This window comes from Lupinus angustifolius, chromosome LG14 (assembly GCF_001865875.1).
Source record: "Lupinus angustifolius cultivar Tanjil chromosome LG14, LupAngTanjil_v1.0, whole genome shotgun sequence".
Taxonomy (NCBI): Eukaryota; Viridiplantae; Streptophyta; class Magnoliopsida; order Fabales; family Fabaceae; genus Lupinus; species Lupinus angustifolius.
In genome coordinates this window covers 9,619,564-9,638,355 of record NC_032022.1, presented here as the reverse complement: position 1 = coordinate 9,638,355, position 18,792 = coordinate 9,619,564, and the positions used below count along the sequence as shown (strand labels likewise).

At 34.2% G+C, this 18,792-nt stretch overlaps 4 protein-coding genes and 1 long non-coding RNA gene across 5 annotated transcripts; 2 read left to right on the top strand and 3 right to left on the bottom strand.

The window, feature by feature from the left end:
* LOC109326637 lies at positions 794-1,178 on the bottom strand. Its single transcript, XR_002105272.1, has 2 exons — positions 1,004-1,178; positions 794-946 (listed from the first exon to the last, which is right to left on the bottom strand). It is a non-coding gene; the product is annotated as an uncharacterized LOC109326637 (long non-coding RNA).
* On the top strand, positions 1,198-4,253 carry LOC109326633 (F-box protein At5g39450-like). The gene is made up of 2 exons (XM_019559347.1): positions 1,198-3,151; positions 4,001-4,253. Exons 1-2 carry the CDS (start codon positions 1,296-1,298, stop codon positions 4,002-4,004), a joined length of 1,860 nt encoding a protein of 619 aa, XP_019414892.1. The 5' UTR covers positions 1,198-1,295; the 3' UTR covers positions 4,005-4,253.
* On the bottom strand, positions 5,180-8,407 carry LOC109326634 (1-aminocyclopropane-1-carboxylate oxidase 1-like). The gene is made up of 3 exons (XM_019559348.1): positions 7,629-8,407; positions 6,318-6,648; positions 5,180-5,476 (listed from the first exon to the last, which is right to left on the bottom strand). Exons 1-3 carry the CDS (start codon positions 8,174-8,176, stop codon positions 5,228-5,230), a joined length of 1,128 nt encoding a protein of 375 aa, XP_019414893.1. The 5' UTR covers positions 8,177-8,407; the 3' UTR covers positions 5,180-5,227.
* On the top strand, positions 10,272-12,216 carry LOC109326367 (F-box protein At5g39450-like). Its single transcript, XM_019559056.1, has 2 exons — positions 10,272-10,375; positions 10,617-12,216. The coding sequence occupies exons 1-2, from the start codon at positions 10,272-10,274 to the stop codon at positions 12,214-12,216; spliced, it is 1,704 nt and encodes a 567-aa protein (XP_019414601.1).
* LOC109326487 (1-aminocyclopropane-1-carboxylate oxidase 1-like) lies at positions 14,193-17,420 on the bottom strand. The gene is made up of 3 exons (XM_019559187.1): positions 16,642-17,420; positions 15,331-15,661; positions 14,193-14,489 (listed from the first exon to the last, which is right to left on the bottom strand). The coding sequence occupies exons 1-3, from the start codon at positions 17,187-17,189 to the stop codon at positions 14,241-14,243; spliced, it is 1,128 nt and encodes a 375-aa protein (XP_019414732.1). The 5' UTR covers positions 17,190-17,420; the 3' UTR covers positions 14,193-14,240.

The following is an 18,792-nucleotide window of genomic DNA, read 5'->3' as shown; positions in this document are numbered from 1 at the left end:
TTAAGGGTTTGGTGGTAATGTTTGATAGAGTCTTTAGTGGTTTAGTAAAGTTAGTAAAGTCCGACTATCATGATGAAATTGCGTCTTTTTCAGACCATCATGATAAGATTACGTCTCTTAAAGTTTAATAAGATAATCTTTAAGCTTAAAGATTCTTGTACACTCTTTCACATTTGATTGCTTGTGAGTCATGCAATTTTCCCAACTTTTTACACTTCCCTTTTTAATATTTTTTTAAAAGAACAATTATAAGATTTAAAGTATAATAAAAAAACTTATAAATGAAAAACAACTTATAAATGGAAATTAATTTTAAGCACTTAACATACTGTGCCCTGTGTTTAATTTATTAAAATATTCGGCCAATGAATATGAAAATAATCGATCATAAATTATTGTAACGTGAATTCATTAAAATATTCCCCTTACTTTATAAATATTATTCATATAATTAGTAAATTGAAATTTACATTAATAATATTCATGTGCAAAGATATTAAATACACTAAAAATTATAAAGATAAAATATCGCCTCATAAAAAATTATATATGTCGGTAAATGAGATAACTTATATATAAATGATATACTTTATTCCCAAAACCATAATAAGGTGAATTAATCTTGGTTGGCAGAGAAAAAGAAAGAGACAAGACAATAATACAACCATTACACACCTCACACTATTATTATTGTTATCTTCACCAACATTGAACAAAAATGCATAATTCCCCTCTTTGAGTGAATTGTGTTCAGAGTCATGACTTGACCACAAGGTTGTCTCTTTCTATTTTCAGAACCCTTCCTCCATTTTAATTCTCAGTTTTTTCTTTGCTATTCCTTTTTTCTTCTAACAAATTCAATTGGGTATTTGGTATGTTCATTTGTCTCTTTCATTCATGTTTGGTACACCCAATAATTGAATTTCATTCGCTGAGTTAGGTTCCCCTTTTCAATTTTCACTTGACTCAATTGAAAGTGTAGGCTTTTCCCATTTCCAAGCACCTTAGACCTCACTGGGTTCAGGAAATTTTTTCGCGGTTTGTTGCTATTTCAGCTGAACTTTTCATTTTTATGATTTTGGAATGGTGGGTATACGGTGAATTGTGGAAATTTGATGAATAGTTTTTGAAAGTTGGTTTTTTTCAATAAGTTTTCAGTTGGGTGGGATCAGTATTTTACTTTGAGTACTGTGCTTAATTTGGAATTGTGGGTATGCATTGAAGTGTGCAAATTTTATGAATAGTTTTTGAAACTTCGATTTTTTACCATAAGTTTTCAGTTGGTTTGGATCAGTATGTTAAATGATCACTGTGATTCAAGCTTGCTTCTTTCTCTGCCTGATGATGTGTTTGCCATCGTTGCCCGGTTCCTCTCGCCGAGAGATGTGTGTAATCTGGGTTTGTGCTGCAGGAGTTTGAATGCACTTGTGGCTTCTGAGAAAATCTGGCTCACTGAATGTGATGCTTTGGGCATAGTGCCTCATGAGGACCTTGTTGAGTGGAGAAAGGGTGTGTCTTCTTATAAAGCACTTTGCCGTTTTCTAGTGAGCGTTCAGCCCTTGATTGGAATATGGGTTCATCAGAATCCGGAGCTTGGGAATGTGGTGTATGTCATGCCTGGATTCATTTCGGTTGTTGGTTGCCGGATAATTCCTCAGGAGCTTGGTCCATTGGGTATTGAAGAAGGTCCCATCCTTTGGGCATCTGTGTTTGAAGTGATTGGTGATTTTGATGGTTCTGCTACATTTCTACTCCATGGAAGGGAGAAGGAAATTGATTATATTTACCCTGGGTTGGTCAAGCCTATAGAGAAATCTTGCAATTTACTGTTGCTTGAGGTTGAACCTGAACTACAAAAAAATCCTGGTACTTTGTTGCCGAGTAAAACATTGGCACATAACTCGGGCAAGGAGTTATTGAGGAAGGTTTGTAGGTCAAATAGTGAACTTTCTAGATCACAAAGGGTGAATAATGAGGCAACGGTTTCCTTCAGCAAATTAGCTTTTACTGATAGAAGAAAGTTGCTTGAGGTTACTACTAGCCAAATTCGACAAAAGGTTCCCGATACAGTGGTTGAACCATTATTTCCTAGGTTAAGGGATGATGAAAACAACTTTAAAAAAGATTTGGTGTTCTTGTGGGAAAGACGATCACTCCTTAGTGAAATGTTCAATCTTGGTTATAGTCAGATTGATTATAAGGCAAGTTCTCAAGAGGAGGTTAGTTCAAAACAGTTAGAACTGGATGATATCAGAAAGAGTCTTGTCTATTCAAGGCCTATCTATAATCCTCTACAGGAGGTGGATGATCGAACACAACACATCAAGAGAAAAAGTATTGGTGGATATTTCTGGAATAGCTTTAAACAGATCCTTGGAAGATCTAATTCGATTAATGGAAGTCATTCAAATTCTAATAAGCTTACTTCAAGCAGTGAGATCAGGCATGCACAACTTCAAGAATTTCTTAGATCAAGTGACACAATAAGACTATTATTAAATGCCTCTACCGTAGAGCTGTTTTCTTATCGAGCATGGCCAAGTATGCACGACAATCAGTTTGCACTTTACAAGCTGCCTTTACGAGTTCCCAGAGAAGACCAAGAATATGCTGGTTTATGGGGAGGGACTTTTGGTTGGCCTCCTGGTAAGCCTTCTGAAGACAAGCCCGGGAAGGCTTTATTCCTTCTTCTTCTCTCTTACGAGGAGTCACAGGGACAACAACTTGTCATCGCAACCAAAATATTGGAAGGCACTCACTATGTCTTGCATCCTAATGGTTCAGCAATGTTTATAGTGAACATCAATGAGCCCTCATCTGAATCCTTTCCCTGGGACACTGATGCAGACTCGAATCCGGTGGATATCAAGGATGCTTTCATGGGAGAGGGTATTGCAAGTGGTTATGGGTTCAGATACCCTGGTTCAAAGCCCGGTTCCCTGTTTGTTTTTCAAAATGGTGTCATTGCCTTCATTTGGAAGGAGTCGAGGGCTATTTTGACCTTGCAAAGGATTAACCTGCAAGAACTTTTGAAGAAGGGCGAAAGGATACCTTCGCTGCCTCCGGTTGCCAATTTTTCATATCTGACGAAGTCCTACTCAAATGTGTTTGCTGGATTTCCTAGCTCTTCCAACTGTTTGTCTTCACCAAGGTTCGCCTCAACCCTGACATGCTTGTTAACTTCTTTAGCTTTTTCTCCGTAATCCTGACGTGTCTTCCTTGCTTTATGGTTTGCTATAACTACGTTTCCCTTTAGGCATATAGAATACTCTGCTTGTGAGAATTACTGGCATTTTATCAGCATGCTATTATTGATAATGTGTTGTTGCTGGTTGATATTTAACTATATATGCAATAACCTTCACAGACTGAGGGGAAATTTATAGTAAGTAGAATAGGGAATCAACAGTTTACTGAAATTAATCTGACATGGAAACGTATCTGAGCATGTTTGGCACAGACAACAATATTTTTACTTAAAAGTTAAAACAACTATTTTTAATCTTATATATATGGCAAACCCGATTAAATTACAAAGAAAAGTTATTTTGTGGGAAAAAAGCGATGTATAGAAGTTGGAAGTCTCAAACATACCATGAGCTTGGCATAATGATAAGGTTGTTGCTTAGTGACCATGAGGATACGGGTTCAAATCCCGGAAATAGTCTCTCCGCTTGCAGGGTAAGATTGTGTACATGTACCCTCCCTAGACTCCACCAAGTGGAAGCCTCGTGCACTGAACCGTCCTTTTTATATATAATCACATGGTGCAAGATTTTTTGGAACCAGATTTTATAATTCTCCATCAATATGATTTAACAGGCTAGGAGAGAAGGGTGACCATAAATCTAACAGAAGGGGCAGCACCAGTTTACCATTTTTCATTGCTATGAAAGTTATTGTAACATCATTTACATCTATATGCCTCTGCAATATGACCCTCTTTTAAATGTTACCAAATAAGGGAAATTCTAAGCCAAAGTTACCTGTTTCATTACAGGTAAGGACAACACTACTATACTAGTGGTCTTTGCACTCAATGGTTTTTGTGAGACCAGATTACTACAGTTTCACAACAAAGGCTATATATGTTTTCATGTTGCTGTTTCTTGAGATCAAAGGTGAAGGTAATCTTTGTCAAGTAATGTATGATGAAATATTACTCTTGTAAATTGTAATGAATTATTATCTTTCTGTTCTATAGGTATATCACCATGCTGATTGTTGTTAGTATAAATAAATAAATGGTTATACATTAAGGATCCTAATAAGTTTTTTCCTTTACAATTGATATATACTTTTACATGATGATTGCTCTTTTTTGCTAGGATTTTCTGTACTAGAAAGAACTTTATCCTTGCGGATAGTAATCATAGAAGGTGTTAGACTTTTGAAGTTTTTAGTCCCTGAAATATTGTGTACTTTTGCTTCTACACCAAAAAAATTTGGTTCGACACTGTGAGCCTTCACAATTTTAAGATATTTGATTCTAGTCCCTAATGTGGGTTAATGACATCCTTTTAAATGAAACTCCCACTTAGTGTGATTTGGAGATGACAGTTGTATGTTGTTTATCCCGCAAGTGGAGAGACTATTTTCAAGATTTGGATCTGTGAACCTCATGGTTACTAAGTAACAAACTTATCATTATTTCAACCTCACCCTCTTTTGAAAAAAATAAAAATAAAAAACATTTAACCTACTAAAATAAAAAAACACAAAATTTGAGGGATTAAAGATTTAAAGAAACCAAGCCACTATTAACTCATAATGGCAAATGAGCTTCAAGTTTTATGAATCTGTGTCATGAATCAAGATGGAAGACTATTGCGTCCATAGAAAATGGGAGCTTTATAAAATTAATGAAATGCTAAGTGATTAGAACTTTTTCGTTAAATTGCAAGCATGCACTAACACATGCGTTTCCATTTGACCCTATTCACGGTTAGATCCAAAATATGATGGATGGATTTCCATGTCAAAATCACAACCCATTTGTGCACTGTCAAATGCATATTTATTTTTATAATTAGTTTAGTATAAATAATGCACAATATCAAGTGAGATGGTGATCCTCGATATAACAGTAAGGTTGTTACTTAATAACAAGTAGATTATATCTTCAAATTCTGAAACAACTTATCTGCTTGAGAGGGTATATATATATATATATATATATATATTTGACGTGTGATTGGACAAGATAACCAATGTTTCTGTTCATCAATCATCTTGGAGATTTTAAAGATTCCACTTGAGATTTTCCACAAGGTCCTCTCAATCTAATGAAGAGTCTGTATTGATCAAAGGTCATGGCAGTGTAGAGTGCAGGCCTATTTGGCTTTACAAGCTCCTTTGCTGGCTCTATTGGTATGTCACTTTTTGGGTTGTAGAAGAAAGCCAATGAAACTCTTTCCTTATCTGAATTTACTATCACTCTGTGCTCTACACTCTTGTAGATTGCATTGCTTAGAACCTTCTCAAACAAACATAAAGTATGAGTTTCATATTGAGTGGTAGAAGAGGTGTTTACTAAAATATACAGGTTAAAAATATGTATCTTCAGAACCATGGTTAGAGAATAAGTGATTAGATATTAGTCTCATAGGGTTGATAAGGTTAGGCTTTGCATAAATAGATCTAAGCTTGTTGATAAGGTTAGATATTCGGTATGCTACTTGTATTATTAGCTTTGTTTCATATCTGGGTTCAATCTATTTATAAGCTTGATTTGATTCGAATGTGTATTTTAAAATCTACTATAAACGAATATCTTTATATATAGTAGGTTAAGAAAAAATCAATTTTTATAACTATTTTATAATAAAATGATTTCAATTTTTTTATAATGACAAAACTATTATATTATACTAATATATCATTAGATGATTGTAAAAAACATTATAAATTTTACTTATATAAATAAGTATTTATTAATTAGGCTAATTTAATAGGGTAAGGTTTTTTGAGAAACCAAATCTTAATCTGCATAGTTGCATATAGGTTCTATGAAGATCCCAAATCCAACTTATTTACTAAATAAATCAAACATTTGTATGTCGAAAATAGGCTGGTCATAACTCATCAATGTGACCATAATGATAAACCCTTATACTCAACTTTATGATCATATTAAGAATGTATTGATTTCTAACGAAAAATATTATTATACATAAGATTAAATCTGTTATCATATTTCACATATGAATCCATATATCCAAACTAATAGATTTTATCCATTCAGAATGAACTGGCTAAATAATGATGAAGAACAAAAGTTGAATAGAGAAAAGGACAGTATTATTTTGATTACTTACCTGAATTTGGTCACCAATATTAACAATGAAGGCATGTGGAGCAGGCTTAACCGTAATCCAATTATTGGATTTTCGAACTTGAAGACCATAGACATGTTCATCTGAAAGCAAGAGAGTTATGCCTCCTGGGTCTGAGTGTGATGACAAACCAAGCGTCAATTCTGGTTGTGGACATTTTGGGTAAAAGCACACTCTTAGACACGCACCAATGTCTTCTCCTCCAAATGCATTTTCAAGATATTCCTCTTCTAATCCAAGGTTTATGGACATAACCTTTATCAACTTCCCACATAGTTTCACTAACTCTTTTCCATATTCATCAAATACTTCCCTGCATTCAAGTTTTTGTGCTAGTTATACACAGTTATGCATAAAAAAACTATATAGGCATATATACTGATGACATTATATATATATATATATGCACATGTTCATAATCAATTTAATTTATATCAATATATATATATATATGTGCACGAAACAAAGGGTATTTCAGGTGGTAGGTAGTTGAATTTATAAGCATGAGTGTTTTCAACTATCCTATGTTACGTGTAAGGAAATTATGCTAATATAAAAAATGAGTTTATGAGTAAAGTTTTTTATTCAGTCTATCATTCATCGTTAATTTGTATTACTCTTATTTGAAAGTCATTGGTGAATGATTTACTTACAATGTAAAAACATTTACATTATCATTATAAATATATTAAATCCAAAAAATATATATACTTTCAAATCTTTATTTGTTGATATGAATTAGTATCCAATATGGGAGCACATCTGTTGTACTACAACTTTGTGCCGCTCCACGTGTTATAAGATATGATTGGTCAGAAAAATATTTAATAATTATAACTTTAATTAAATAATTTTTTTAATCAATTAAAATTAATGATACATGTAGTGGTACAAAAAATAGGACAACAGATATGGTCCCATCCACTCCGATAGGGATACACATGATGCATGGAAAGTTAGGTCACAAAGTATTTTTGGTAATTTTAATAGTCCATTTTCAGATAAATCATGCTTCACATACACAATTCTTATTCTATTACTGGAAACCTCATGACTAATATACACAATTTCCAAGTTAGACTTTTAATTTACTTAACTCATGATCAAAATCCGAGATTACACCTTTCTATATTTTGAAATCGTGGTTTTAAATCATCCTATTTGCTAACCATGGTTTTCTTTTTTATGGTCTAGTAGTTACTGTTTTAGAGATCTAAAGTACTAATTAATGATAAGATTGACTATTTTTGTCTATGTAAGAATTTCTATATATGTAGATATGTATATATGTACCTGCATGAGGGAGCCACATGAGGCCATTTGTTACAGTCCTTCATTGACAAGGGAAGATAATGAAGATAATAATAGTCACTCCAATCAAGGTTAGCACCTTTCTCAACACCAAGCCTACTACCATAACCTTCATAAGTTTTTGGTGAGTTTGAGTATTTCTGCTTCACCTCCATGGGCAAGTGAAAGAACTGGCGCCAAGTTTCCCTAGCCAAGTCCATCAAGTCATGGCTAACTCCATGGTTCACAACTTGGAAAAAACCCCAATCATGGCATGCCTTAGAAATTTGTCTAAGGGTTGAAGCTCTTGTATCTGGGTCACCACCATATAAACCTCCAAGGTCAATGATTGGAAGGTTGTTGGCATCATCATCAGAAGAGGTTATAATGGATGGACGGTCACTAAGAGGCTTGATATACCTTTCAGGGATTGAATCTTTGCAGATTTTGGACAAGGATTGAACTCGAACTATTGGCTCAGGCCATTCTTGTGGGCTATTTTTGTTCATTTTTGTTGCAAGTTCAGTACTACTAGGTTTACTCTTCATCATGTGTTTGTGACTAAATACTACATGAGACAAGTTCCTTGATTTTATTCAAGGTTTGGGGTATGTGCCAGATATAGAAAGGAACAAAAAGAGAGGTGTGTGTGAAGTGATGAGTAGAATGGAAGAAAAGGAGATTGTTGTGAAGGGATATGATGAGCCATGGGGACTGATGAGAAATTCTTATATAAACATAATATGTACTTGTATGCAATAAACAATTTGAACTAATAATTCAGATTGACTAGATTATGTATCGAGTAGCTATGGAGAAGTTTTTATAATAAATAAAAAAAGTACTTATAGAGAAAGTAGATTTTGACAGTATAAGGGCATCACTCATATTTCACATGTATATAGATACCATCTCTAACTTAACAAATTAGGGATGATTTATCCACAATGAAAAAACTTCAAATGCTCAATTATTATCTTTGTTCCTTTAGTTTCCTTTTTAAGAATATTTTATTTGTTAAATATTTTAAAAAAAGTACTAATAACTTTAGCTCATTGTTTATTATCTTAATAAACCTCAGAGTTGAGACTCTTTTGAACCAATGCCATCAATTCCCTCTCATAAACATATTTTTGTTGAGCCCGTAAGGACAAACCTTGACTCCAAAAGGCTAGAGGCCTCCCCCTACATCAAGACTACCCCTAAACCTTTGCTAGATGCATCTATTTCTATTACAAACTCCTTGTCAAAGTCAGGGACATCTAGTAAGGGTAGGGTGGTCATAGCCTTCTTCAACTCTTCAAAGGCAGTAGTAGCTTCAGGAGTCCAACTGAATGAGTCCTTTTTTAGCAACTCAGTTAGGGGTTTAGCAATCTTCTCATAGTTTTTACAAACTTCCTGTAATATCCAGTGAGGCCTAAGAATCCCCTTAAGCTCTTGATGTTGGTAGGTTGAGGCCAAGTCATCATATCCCCCACCTTAGATAAGTCAGCAGATACCCCGTGCTCAGAAATGATGTGGCCTAGGTACTCAATGCTATTTTGGCCAAAACTGCATTTCTTCTGGTTGGCTTTCAAAGAATGTTCTGTTAGTAGTGCCAAAACAATTTGCAAATGTTGGCTATGAGTCTCCAAATCCGAACTATATACTACAATGTCATCAAAGAACACCAGAGTAAGCTTCCTTAAATAAGGCCTTAGGATCTCATTCATCAATGATTGAAAGGTAGAGGGGGCATTGGTCAGCCCAAATGGCATGACCAAGAACTCATAGTGTCCCTCATGAGTTCTAAAGGTTGTGTTCTCAACATCTTCCTCCTTCATCCTTATATGATGATAGCCTGATTTAAGGTCTAGCTTAGAGAACACCCTTGCACCCCCTAGTTTATCAAGTAGTTCCTCAACCAATGGAATTGGGAACTTATTTGGCACAATAATTTTGTTAAGTGCCCTATAGTCTACACAAAACCTCCATCCCCCATCCTTTTTCCTTACTAGAATAACAGGACTAGAGTAGGGACTGATGCTAGGTCTAATTACCCCTGCAGTAATCATCTCAGCCACCAGTCTCTCAATTTCAGCCTTTTGATAATGTGGACACCTATAAGGTCTGATATTAGGTACCTCAGTTCCTTCCTTCAAGTGAATGGCATGATCATGCCTTCTTGAGGGTGGGAGCCCTTGAGGATCCTAAAAAACATCTTGATACTGGAGTAGCACCTATTGCAATTCTATTGGCACAACCTCTTTAGCCTGAGAATGTTGATGAGTATCACATTGGATCCCTATGCTCTCCCCTTCCTCCATAAGGACCTGCATGAAGGCCCCCAAGGACAATTATGTCCTGGTCAAAGTGGGATCTCCCATCAAAGTAAATGTGGACCCTGCCTTATTGATGTTTAGAACCATCTTCCCAAAGTCAGCACTGACCTCACCCAACCTAGCTAGCCAATCAATACCTAACACCAGATCCACTCCTTTCAACCCAAATAGATAAAAATCCCGAATCACCTCCAATCCTTGTAGAATCAGTTTGAGTTATGAACACCTCCCATGACATTTCACTTTGTGTCCATCCCCAACCTCCACCATATTGGCTTTATTCTCTTGCACTTTCAACTTCATACTCTCCACTACTTCCTTGACTATGAAATTATGTGAGGCTCCACAATCAATCATCACCACCACTGATCTACTATCCAGAGTCCCCTTAATCTTCCAAGACTTAGTGGAAGTGAACCCATTAATTGAGTAAAGGGATAGTTGTAGGAAATTGAGGACATCCTGCTCTTGCCCCACCTCTAATTCCCCCTATGACTCCTTCTCCTCACCAAGAATAAGCATCCTTAGTTGTTTATTCTTACAAATGTGATCCCTAGTGAAGGGTTTATCCAACCTGAAGCAAAGTTCCTTTTCCCTTTTCTCCCTCATCTCAACATTGGTAAGCCTACTATACTCCACCTGTTCTTGGAACTATCAACTTCTTGAACAGTTCTAGCACTACCAATGGATTCATTTCGGTTGTTGGTTGCCGGATAATTCCTCAGGAGCTTGGTCCATTGGGTATTGAAGAAGGTCCCATCCTTTGGGCATCTGTGTTTGAAGTGATTGGTGATTTTGATGGTTCTGCTACATTTCTACTCCATGGAAGGGAGAAGGAAATTGATTATATTTACCCTGGGTTGGTCAAGCCTATAGAGAAATCTTGCAATTTACTGTTGCTTGAGGTTGAACCTGAACTACAAAAAAATCCTGGTACTTTGTTGCCGAGTAAAACATTGGCACATAACTCGGGCAAGGAGTTATTGAGGAAGGTTTGTAGGTCAAATAGTGAACTTTCTAGATCACAAAGGGTGAATAATGAGGCAACGGTTTCCTTCAGCAAATTAGCTTTTACTGATAGAAGAAAGTTGCTTGAGGTTACTACTAGCCAAATTCGACAAAAGGTTCCCGATACAGTGGTTGAACCATTATTTCCTAGGTTAAGGGATGATGAAAACAACTTTAAAAAAGATTTGGTGTTCTTGTGGGAAAGACGATCACTCCTTAGTGAAATGTTCAATCTTGGTTATAGTCAGATTGATTATAAGGCAAGTTCTCAAGAGGAGGTTAGTTCAAAACAGTTAGAACTGGATGATATCAGAAAGAGTCTTGTCTATTCAAGGCCTATCTATAATCCTCTACAGGAGGTGGATGATCGAACACAACACATCAAGAGAAAAAGTATTGGTGGATATTTCTGGAATAGCTTTAAACAGATCCTTGGAAGATCTAATTCGATTAATGGAAGTCATTCAAATTCTAATAAGCTTACTTCAAGCAGTGAGATCAGGCATGCACAACTTCAAGAATTTCTTAGATCAAGTGACACAATAAGACTATTATTAAATGCCTCTACCGTAGAGCTGTTTTCTTATCGAGCATGGCCAAGTATGCACGACAATCAGTTTGCACTTTACAAGCTGCCTTTACGAGTTCCCAGAGAAGACCAAGAATATGCTGGTTTATGGGGAGGGACTTTTGGTTGGCCTCCTGGTAAGCCTTCTGAAGACAAGCCCGGGAAGGCTTTATTCCTTCTTCTTCTCTCTTACGAGGAGTCACAGGGACAACAACTTGTCATCGCAACCAAAATATTGGAAGGCACTCACTATGTCTTGCATCCTAATGGTTCAGCAATGTTTATAGTGAACATCAATGAGCCCTCATCTGAATCCTTTCCCTGGGACACTGATGCAGACTCGAATCCGGTGGATATCAAGGATGCTTTCATGGGAGAGGGTATTGCAAGTGGTTATGGGTTCAGATACCCTGGTTCAAAGCCCGGTTCCCTGTTTGTTTTTCAAAATGGTGTCATTGCCTTCATTTGGAAGGAGTCGAGGGCTATTTTGACCTTGCAAAGGATTAACCTGCAAGAACTTTTGAAGAAGGGCGAAAGGATACCTTCGCTGCCTCCGGTTGCCAATTTTTCATATCTGACGAAGTCCTACTCAAATGTGTTTGCTGGATTTCCTAGCTCTTCCAACTGTTTGTCTTCACCAAGGTTCGCCTCAACCCTGACATGCTTGTTAACTTCTTTAGCTTTTTCTCCGTAATCCTGACGTGTCTTCCTTGCTTTATGGTTTGCTATAACTACGTTTCCCTTTAGGCATATAGAATACTCTGCTTGTGAGAATTACTGGCATTTTATCAGCATGCTATTATTGATAATGTGTTGTTGCTGGTTGATATTTAACTATATATGCAATAACCTTCACAGACTGAGGGGAAATTTATAGTAAGTAGAATAGGGAATCAACAGTTTACTGAAATTAATCTGACATGGAAACGTATCTGAGCATGTTTGGCACAGACAACAATATTTTTACTTAAAAGTTAAAACAACTATTTTTAATCTTATATATATGGCAAACCCGATTAAATTACAAAGAAAAGTTATTTTGTGGGAAAAAAGCGATGTATAGAAGTTGGAAGTCTCAAACATACCATGAGCTTGGCATAATGATAAGGTTGTTGCTTAGTGACCATGAGGATACGGGTTCAAATCCCGGAAATAGTCTCTCCGCTTGCAGGGTAAGATTGTGTACATGTACCCTCCCTAGACTCCACCAAGTGGAAGCCTCGTGCACTGAACCGTCCTTTTTATATATAATCACATGGTGCAAGATTTTTTGGAACCAGATTTTATAATTCTCCATCAATATGATTTAACAGGCTAGGAGAGAAGGGTGACCATAAATCTAACAGAAGGGGCAGCACCAGTTTACCATTTTTCATTGCTATGAAAGTTATTGTAACATCATTTACATCTATATGCCTCTGCAATATGACCCTCTTTTAAATGTTACCAAATAAGGGAAATTCTAAGCCAAAGTTACCTGTTTCATTACAGGTAAGGACAACACTACTATACTAGTGGTCTTTGCACTCAATGGTTTTTGTGAGACCAGATTACTACAGTTTCACAACAAAGGCTATATATGTTTTCATGTTGCTGTTTCTTGAGATCAAAGGTGAAGGTAATCTTTGTCAAGTAATGTATGATGAAATATTACTCTTGTAAATTGTAATGAATTATTATCTTTCTGTTCTATAGGTATATCACCATGCTGATTGTTGTTAGTATAAATAAATAAATGGTTATACATTAAGGATCCTAATAAGTTTTTTCCTTTACAATTGATATATACTTTTACATGATGATTGCTCTTTTTTGCTAGGATTTTCTGTACTAGAAAGAACTTTATCCTTGCGGATAGTAATCATAGAAGGTGTTAGACTTTTGAAGTTTTTAGTCCCTGAAATATTGTGTACTTTTGCTTCTACACCAAAAAAATTTGGTTCGACACTGTGAGCCTTCACAATTTTAAGATATTTGATTCTAGTCCCTAATGTGGGTTAATGACATCCTTTTAAATGAAACTCCCACTTAGTGTGATTTGGAGATGACAGTTGTATGTTGTTTATCCCGCAAGTGGAGAGACTATTTTCAAGATTTGGATCTGTGAACCTCATGGTTACTAAGTAACAAACTTATCATTATTTCAACCTCACCCTCTTTTGAAAAAAATAAAAATAAAAAACATTTAACCTACTAAAATAAAAAAACACAAAATTTGAGGGATTAAAGATTTAAAGAAACCAAGCCACTATTAACTCATAATGGCAAATGAGCTTCAAGTTTTATGAATCTGTGTCATGAATCAAGATGGAAGACTATTGCGTCCATAGAAAATGGGAGCTTTATAAAATTAATGAAATGCTAAGTGATTAGAACTTTTTCGTTAAATTGCAAGCATGCACTAACACATGCGTTTCCATTTGACCCTATTCACGGTTAGATCCAAAATATGATGGATGGATTTCCATGTCAAAATCACAACCCATTTGTGCACTGTCAAATGCATATTTATTTTTATAATTAGTTTAGTATAAATAATGCACAATATCAAGTGAGATGGTGATCCTCGATATAACAGTAAGGTTGTTACTTAATAACAAGTAGATTATATCTTCAAATTCTGAAACAACTTATCTGCTTGAGAGGGTATATATATATATATATATATATATATTTGACGTGTGATTGGACAAGATAACCAATGTTTCTGTTCATCAATCATCTTGGAGATTTTAAAGATTCCACTTGAGATTTTCCACAAGGTCCTCTCAATCTAATGAAGAGTCTGTATTGATCAAAGGTCATGGCAGTGTAGAGTGCAGGCCTATTTGGCTTTACAAGCTCCTTTGCTGGCTCTATTGGTATGTCACTTTTTGGGTTGTAGAAGAAAGCCAATGAAACTCTTTCCTTATCTGAATTTACTATCACTCTGTGCTCTACACTCTTGTAGATTGCATTGCTTAGAACCTTCTCAAACAAACATAAAGTATGAGTTTCATATTGAGTGGTAGAAGAGGTGTTTACTAAAATATACAGGTTAAAAATATGTATCTTCAGAACCATGGTTAGAGAATAAGTGATTAGATATTAGTCTCATAGGGTTGATAAGGTTAGGCTTTGCATAAATAGATCTAAGCTTGTTGATAAGGTTAGATATTCGGTATGCTACTTGTATTATTAGCTTTGTTTCATATCTGGGTTCAATCTATTTATAAGCTTGATTTGATTCGAATGTGTATTTTAAAATCTACTATAAACGAATATCTTTATATATAGTAGGTTAAGAAAAAATCAATTTTTATAACTATTTTATAATAAAATGATTTCAATTTTTTTATAATGACAAAACTATTATATTATACTAATATATCATTAGATGATTGTAAAAAACATTATAAATTTTACTTATATAAATAAGTATTTATTAATTAGGCTAATTTAATAGGGTAAGGTTTTTTGAGAAACCAAATCTTAATCTGCATAGTTGCATATAGGTTCTATGAAGATCCCAAATCCAACTTATTTACTAAATAAATCAAACATTTGTATGTCGAAAATAGGCTGGTCATAACTCATCAATGTGACCATAATGATAAACCCTTATACTCAACTTTATGATCATATTAAGAATGTATTGATTTCTAACGAAAAATATTATTATACATAAGATTAAATCTGTTATCATATTTCACATATGAATCCATATATCCAAACTAATAGATTTTATCCATTCAGAATGAACTGGCTAAATAATGATGAAGAACAAAAGTTGAATAGAGAAAAGGACAGTATTATTTTGATTACTTACCTGAATTTGGTCACCAATATTAACAATGAAGGCATGTGGAGCAGGCTTAACCGTAATCCAATTATTGGATTTTCGAACTTGAAGACCATAGACATGTTCATCTGAAAGCAAGAGAGTTATGCCTCCTGGGTCTGAGTGTGATGACAAACCAAGCGTCAATTCTGGTTGTGGACATTTTGGGTAAAAGCACACTCTTAGACACGCACCAATGTCTTCTCCTCCAAATGCATTTTCAAGATATTCCTCTTCTAATCCAAGGTTTATGGACATAACCTTTATCAACTTCCCACATAGTTTCACTAACTCTTTTCCATATTCATCAAATACTTCCCTGCATTCAAGTTTTTGTGCTAGTTATACACAGTTATGCATAAAAAAACTATATAGGCATATATACTGATGACATTATATATATATATATATGCACATGTTCATAATCAATTTAATTTATATCAATATATATATATATATGTGCACGAAACAAAGGGTATTTCAGGTGGTAGGTAGTTGAATTTATAAGCATGAGTGTTTTCAACTATCCTATGTTACGTGTAAGGAAATTATGCTAATATAAAAAATGAGTTTATGAGTAAAGTTTTTTATTCAGTCTATCATTCATCGTTAATTTGTATTACTCTTATTTGAAAGTCATTGGTGAATGATTTACTTACAATGTAAAAACATTTACATTATCATTATAAATATATTAAATCCAAAAAATATATATACTTTCAAATCTTTATTTGTTGATATGAATTAGTATCCAATATGGGAGCACATCTGTTGTACTACAACTTTGTGCCGCTCCACGTGTTATAAGATATGATTGGTCAGAAAAATATTTAATAATTATAACTTTAATTAAATAATTTTTTTAATCAATTAAAATTAATGATACATGTAGTGGTACAAAAAATAGGACAACAGATATGGTCCCATCCACTCCGATAGGGATACACATGATGCATGGAAAGTTAGGTCACAAAGTATTTTTGGTAATTTTAATAGTCCATTTTCAGATAAATCATGCTTCACATACACAATTCTTATTCTATTACTGGAAACCTCATGACTAATATACACAATTTCCAAGTTAGACTTTTAATTTACTTAACTCATGATCAAAATCCGAGATTACACCTTTCTATATTTTGAAATCGTGGTTTTAAATCATCCTATTTGCTAACCATGGTTTTCTTTTTTATGGTCTAGTAGTTACTGTTTTAGAGATCTAAAGTACTAATTAATGATAAGATTGACTATTTTTGTCTATGTAAGAATTTCTATATATGTAGATATGTATATATGTACCTGCATGAGGGAGCCACATGAGGCCATTTGTTACAGTCCTTCATTGACAAGGGAAGATAATGAAGATAATAATAGTCACTCCAATCAAGGTTAGCACCTTTCTCAACACCAAGCCTACTACCATAACCTTCATAAGTTTTTGGTGAGTTTGAGTATTTCTGCTTCACCTCCATGGGCAAGTGAAAGAACTGGCGCCAAGTTTCCCTAGCCAAGTCCATCAAGTCATGGCTAACTCCATGGTTCACAACTTGGAAAAAACCCCAATCATGGCATGCCTTAGAAATTTGTCTAAGGGTTGAAGCTCTTGTATCTGGGTCACCACCATATAAACCTCCAAGGTCAATGATTGGAAGGTTGTTGGCATCATCATCAGAAGAGGTTATAATGGATGGACGGTCACTAAGAGGCTTGATATACCTTTCAGGGATTGAATCTTTGCAGATTTTGGACAAGGATTGAACTCGAACTATTGGCTCAGGCCATTCTTGTGGGCTATTTTTGTTCATTTTTGTTGCAAGTTCAGTACTACTAGGTTTACTCTTCATCATGTGTTTGTGACTAAATACTACATGAGACAAGTTCCTTGATTTTATTCAAGGTTTGGGGTATGTGCCAGATATAGAAAGGAACAAAAAGAGAGGTGTGTGTGAAGTGATGAGTAGAATGGAAGAAAAGGAGATTGTTGTGAAGGGATATGATGAGCCATGGGGACTGATGAGAAATTCTTATATAAACATAATATGTACTTGTATGCAATAAACAATTTGAACTAATAATTCAGATTGACTAGATTATGTATCGAGTAGCTATGGAGAAGTTTTTATAATAAATAAAAAAAGTACTTATAGAGAAAGTAGATTTTGACAGTATAAGGGCATCACTCATATTTCACATGTATATAGATACCATCTCTAACTTAACAAATTAGGGATGATTTATCCACAATGAAAAAACTTCAAATGCTCAATTATTATCTTTGTTCCTTTAGTTTCCTTTTTAAGAATATTTTATTTGTTAAATATTTTAAAAAAAGTACTAATAACTTTAGCTCATTGTTTATTATCTTAATAAACCTATTAACATTGCACTTACAAGGTAGCTTAAATTAAAGTTGATATACTAGCTAATTGAATCAAAATAGTTTAATATTATTAGCTAATGAGTTGATAGGTGTAAAATAATTGATATAAACCTACAAGTTCAGAAGTTACCTCAAATATTTATCAAACATTCCATCAATTCCTTATGTCTTTTGTTATTTTAGGTTTTTTGTTTGTTTCAAAATTGTTTACAATTTTCAGGTTAGGTCAAACTTTTTCCAATTCTATATTCATTCAATAATTGTATTTTTCATTAATTAATTTTATTTTCATTCTCTCTTAGAAAATAAATTGGTCTGTTTTAGTTAAAATGTAATATTCTTTAATAATTTACTGTGTGCAATGATCTTAAATAACAAAAAATATGAAATGGAATACTAGCTTATAAGCTCATAACTTATTGAAATAAGCTTCTTTGCCAAACACTATCAAATGATTTTTTTGTTAAATAATCACTTGATGGATATGATGTTACATATGGTCTCTAACAAACTTTACATGTGAATATTTTAGGCCTCATCTAGTCATCTATACCACTTTTGAAAGATTTATCTAACCATCACCCACCCAAGTAGGAAACCTACTAACTAGAAATATTATTGATGATGTTAGAAAATAAATTATTGATTAAGTGAGAGAAAGACTTGAATTCATATAAATGGTGATAACACTTGCTTTAACATGCTTTATTATTTGCTAAATTGCATGAGTCATTAAATAGAGAGTTGGTTACTAAGAAAGAGTTGGATCCAATGGTGTAATGTTCCACAAATCCTCAAATATTAGTAGAAGGCTAAAATGTAAAGTTTGATTTTTGAAGGAGCACTTGTTTGGTGAGAGTAATTATACATACTGTTCATATGAGATGAGGAAATATTCATAATTAATTAAAAAATAGAGAGTTGATTTGTATGATTTTGGAACTCATACATCATTGACAAGTTTACTGAAGAAAGTGGTAGAAAAAGTATTTTACTAGCATTGCTAATTCAACTACATGTCTATATTTTCAAGCTATTTAAAATAATCTTTAAACTTCATTACAAAAACC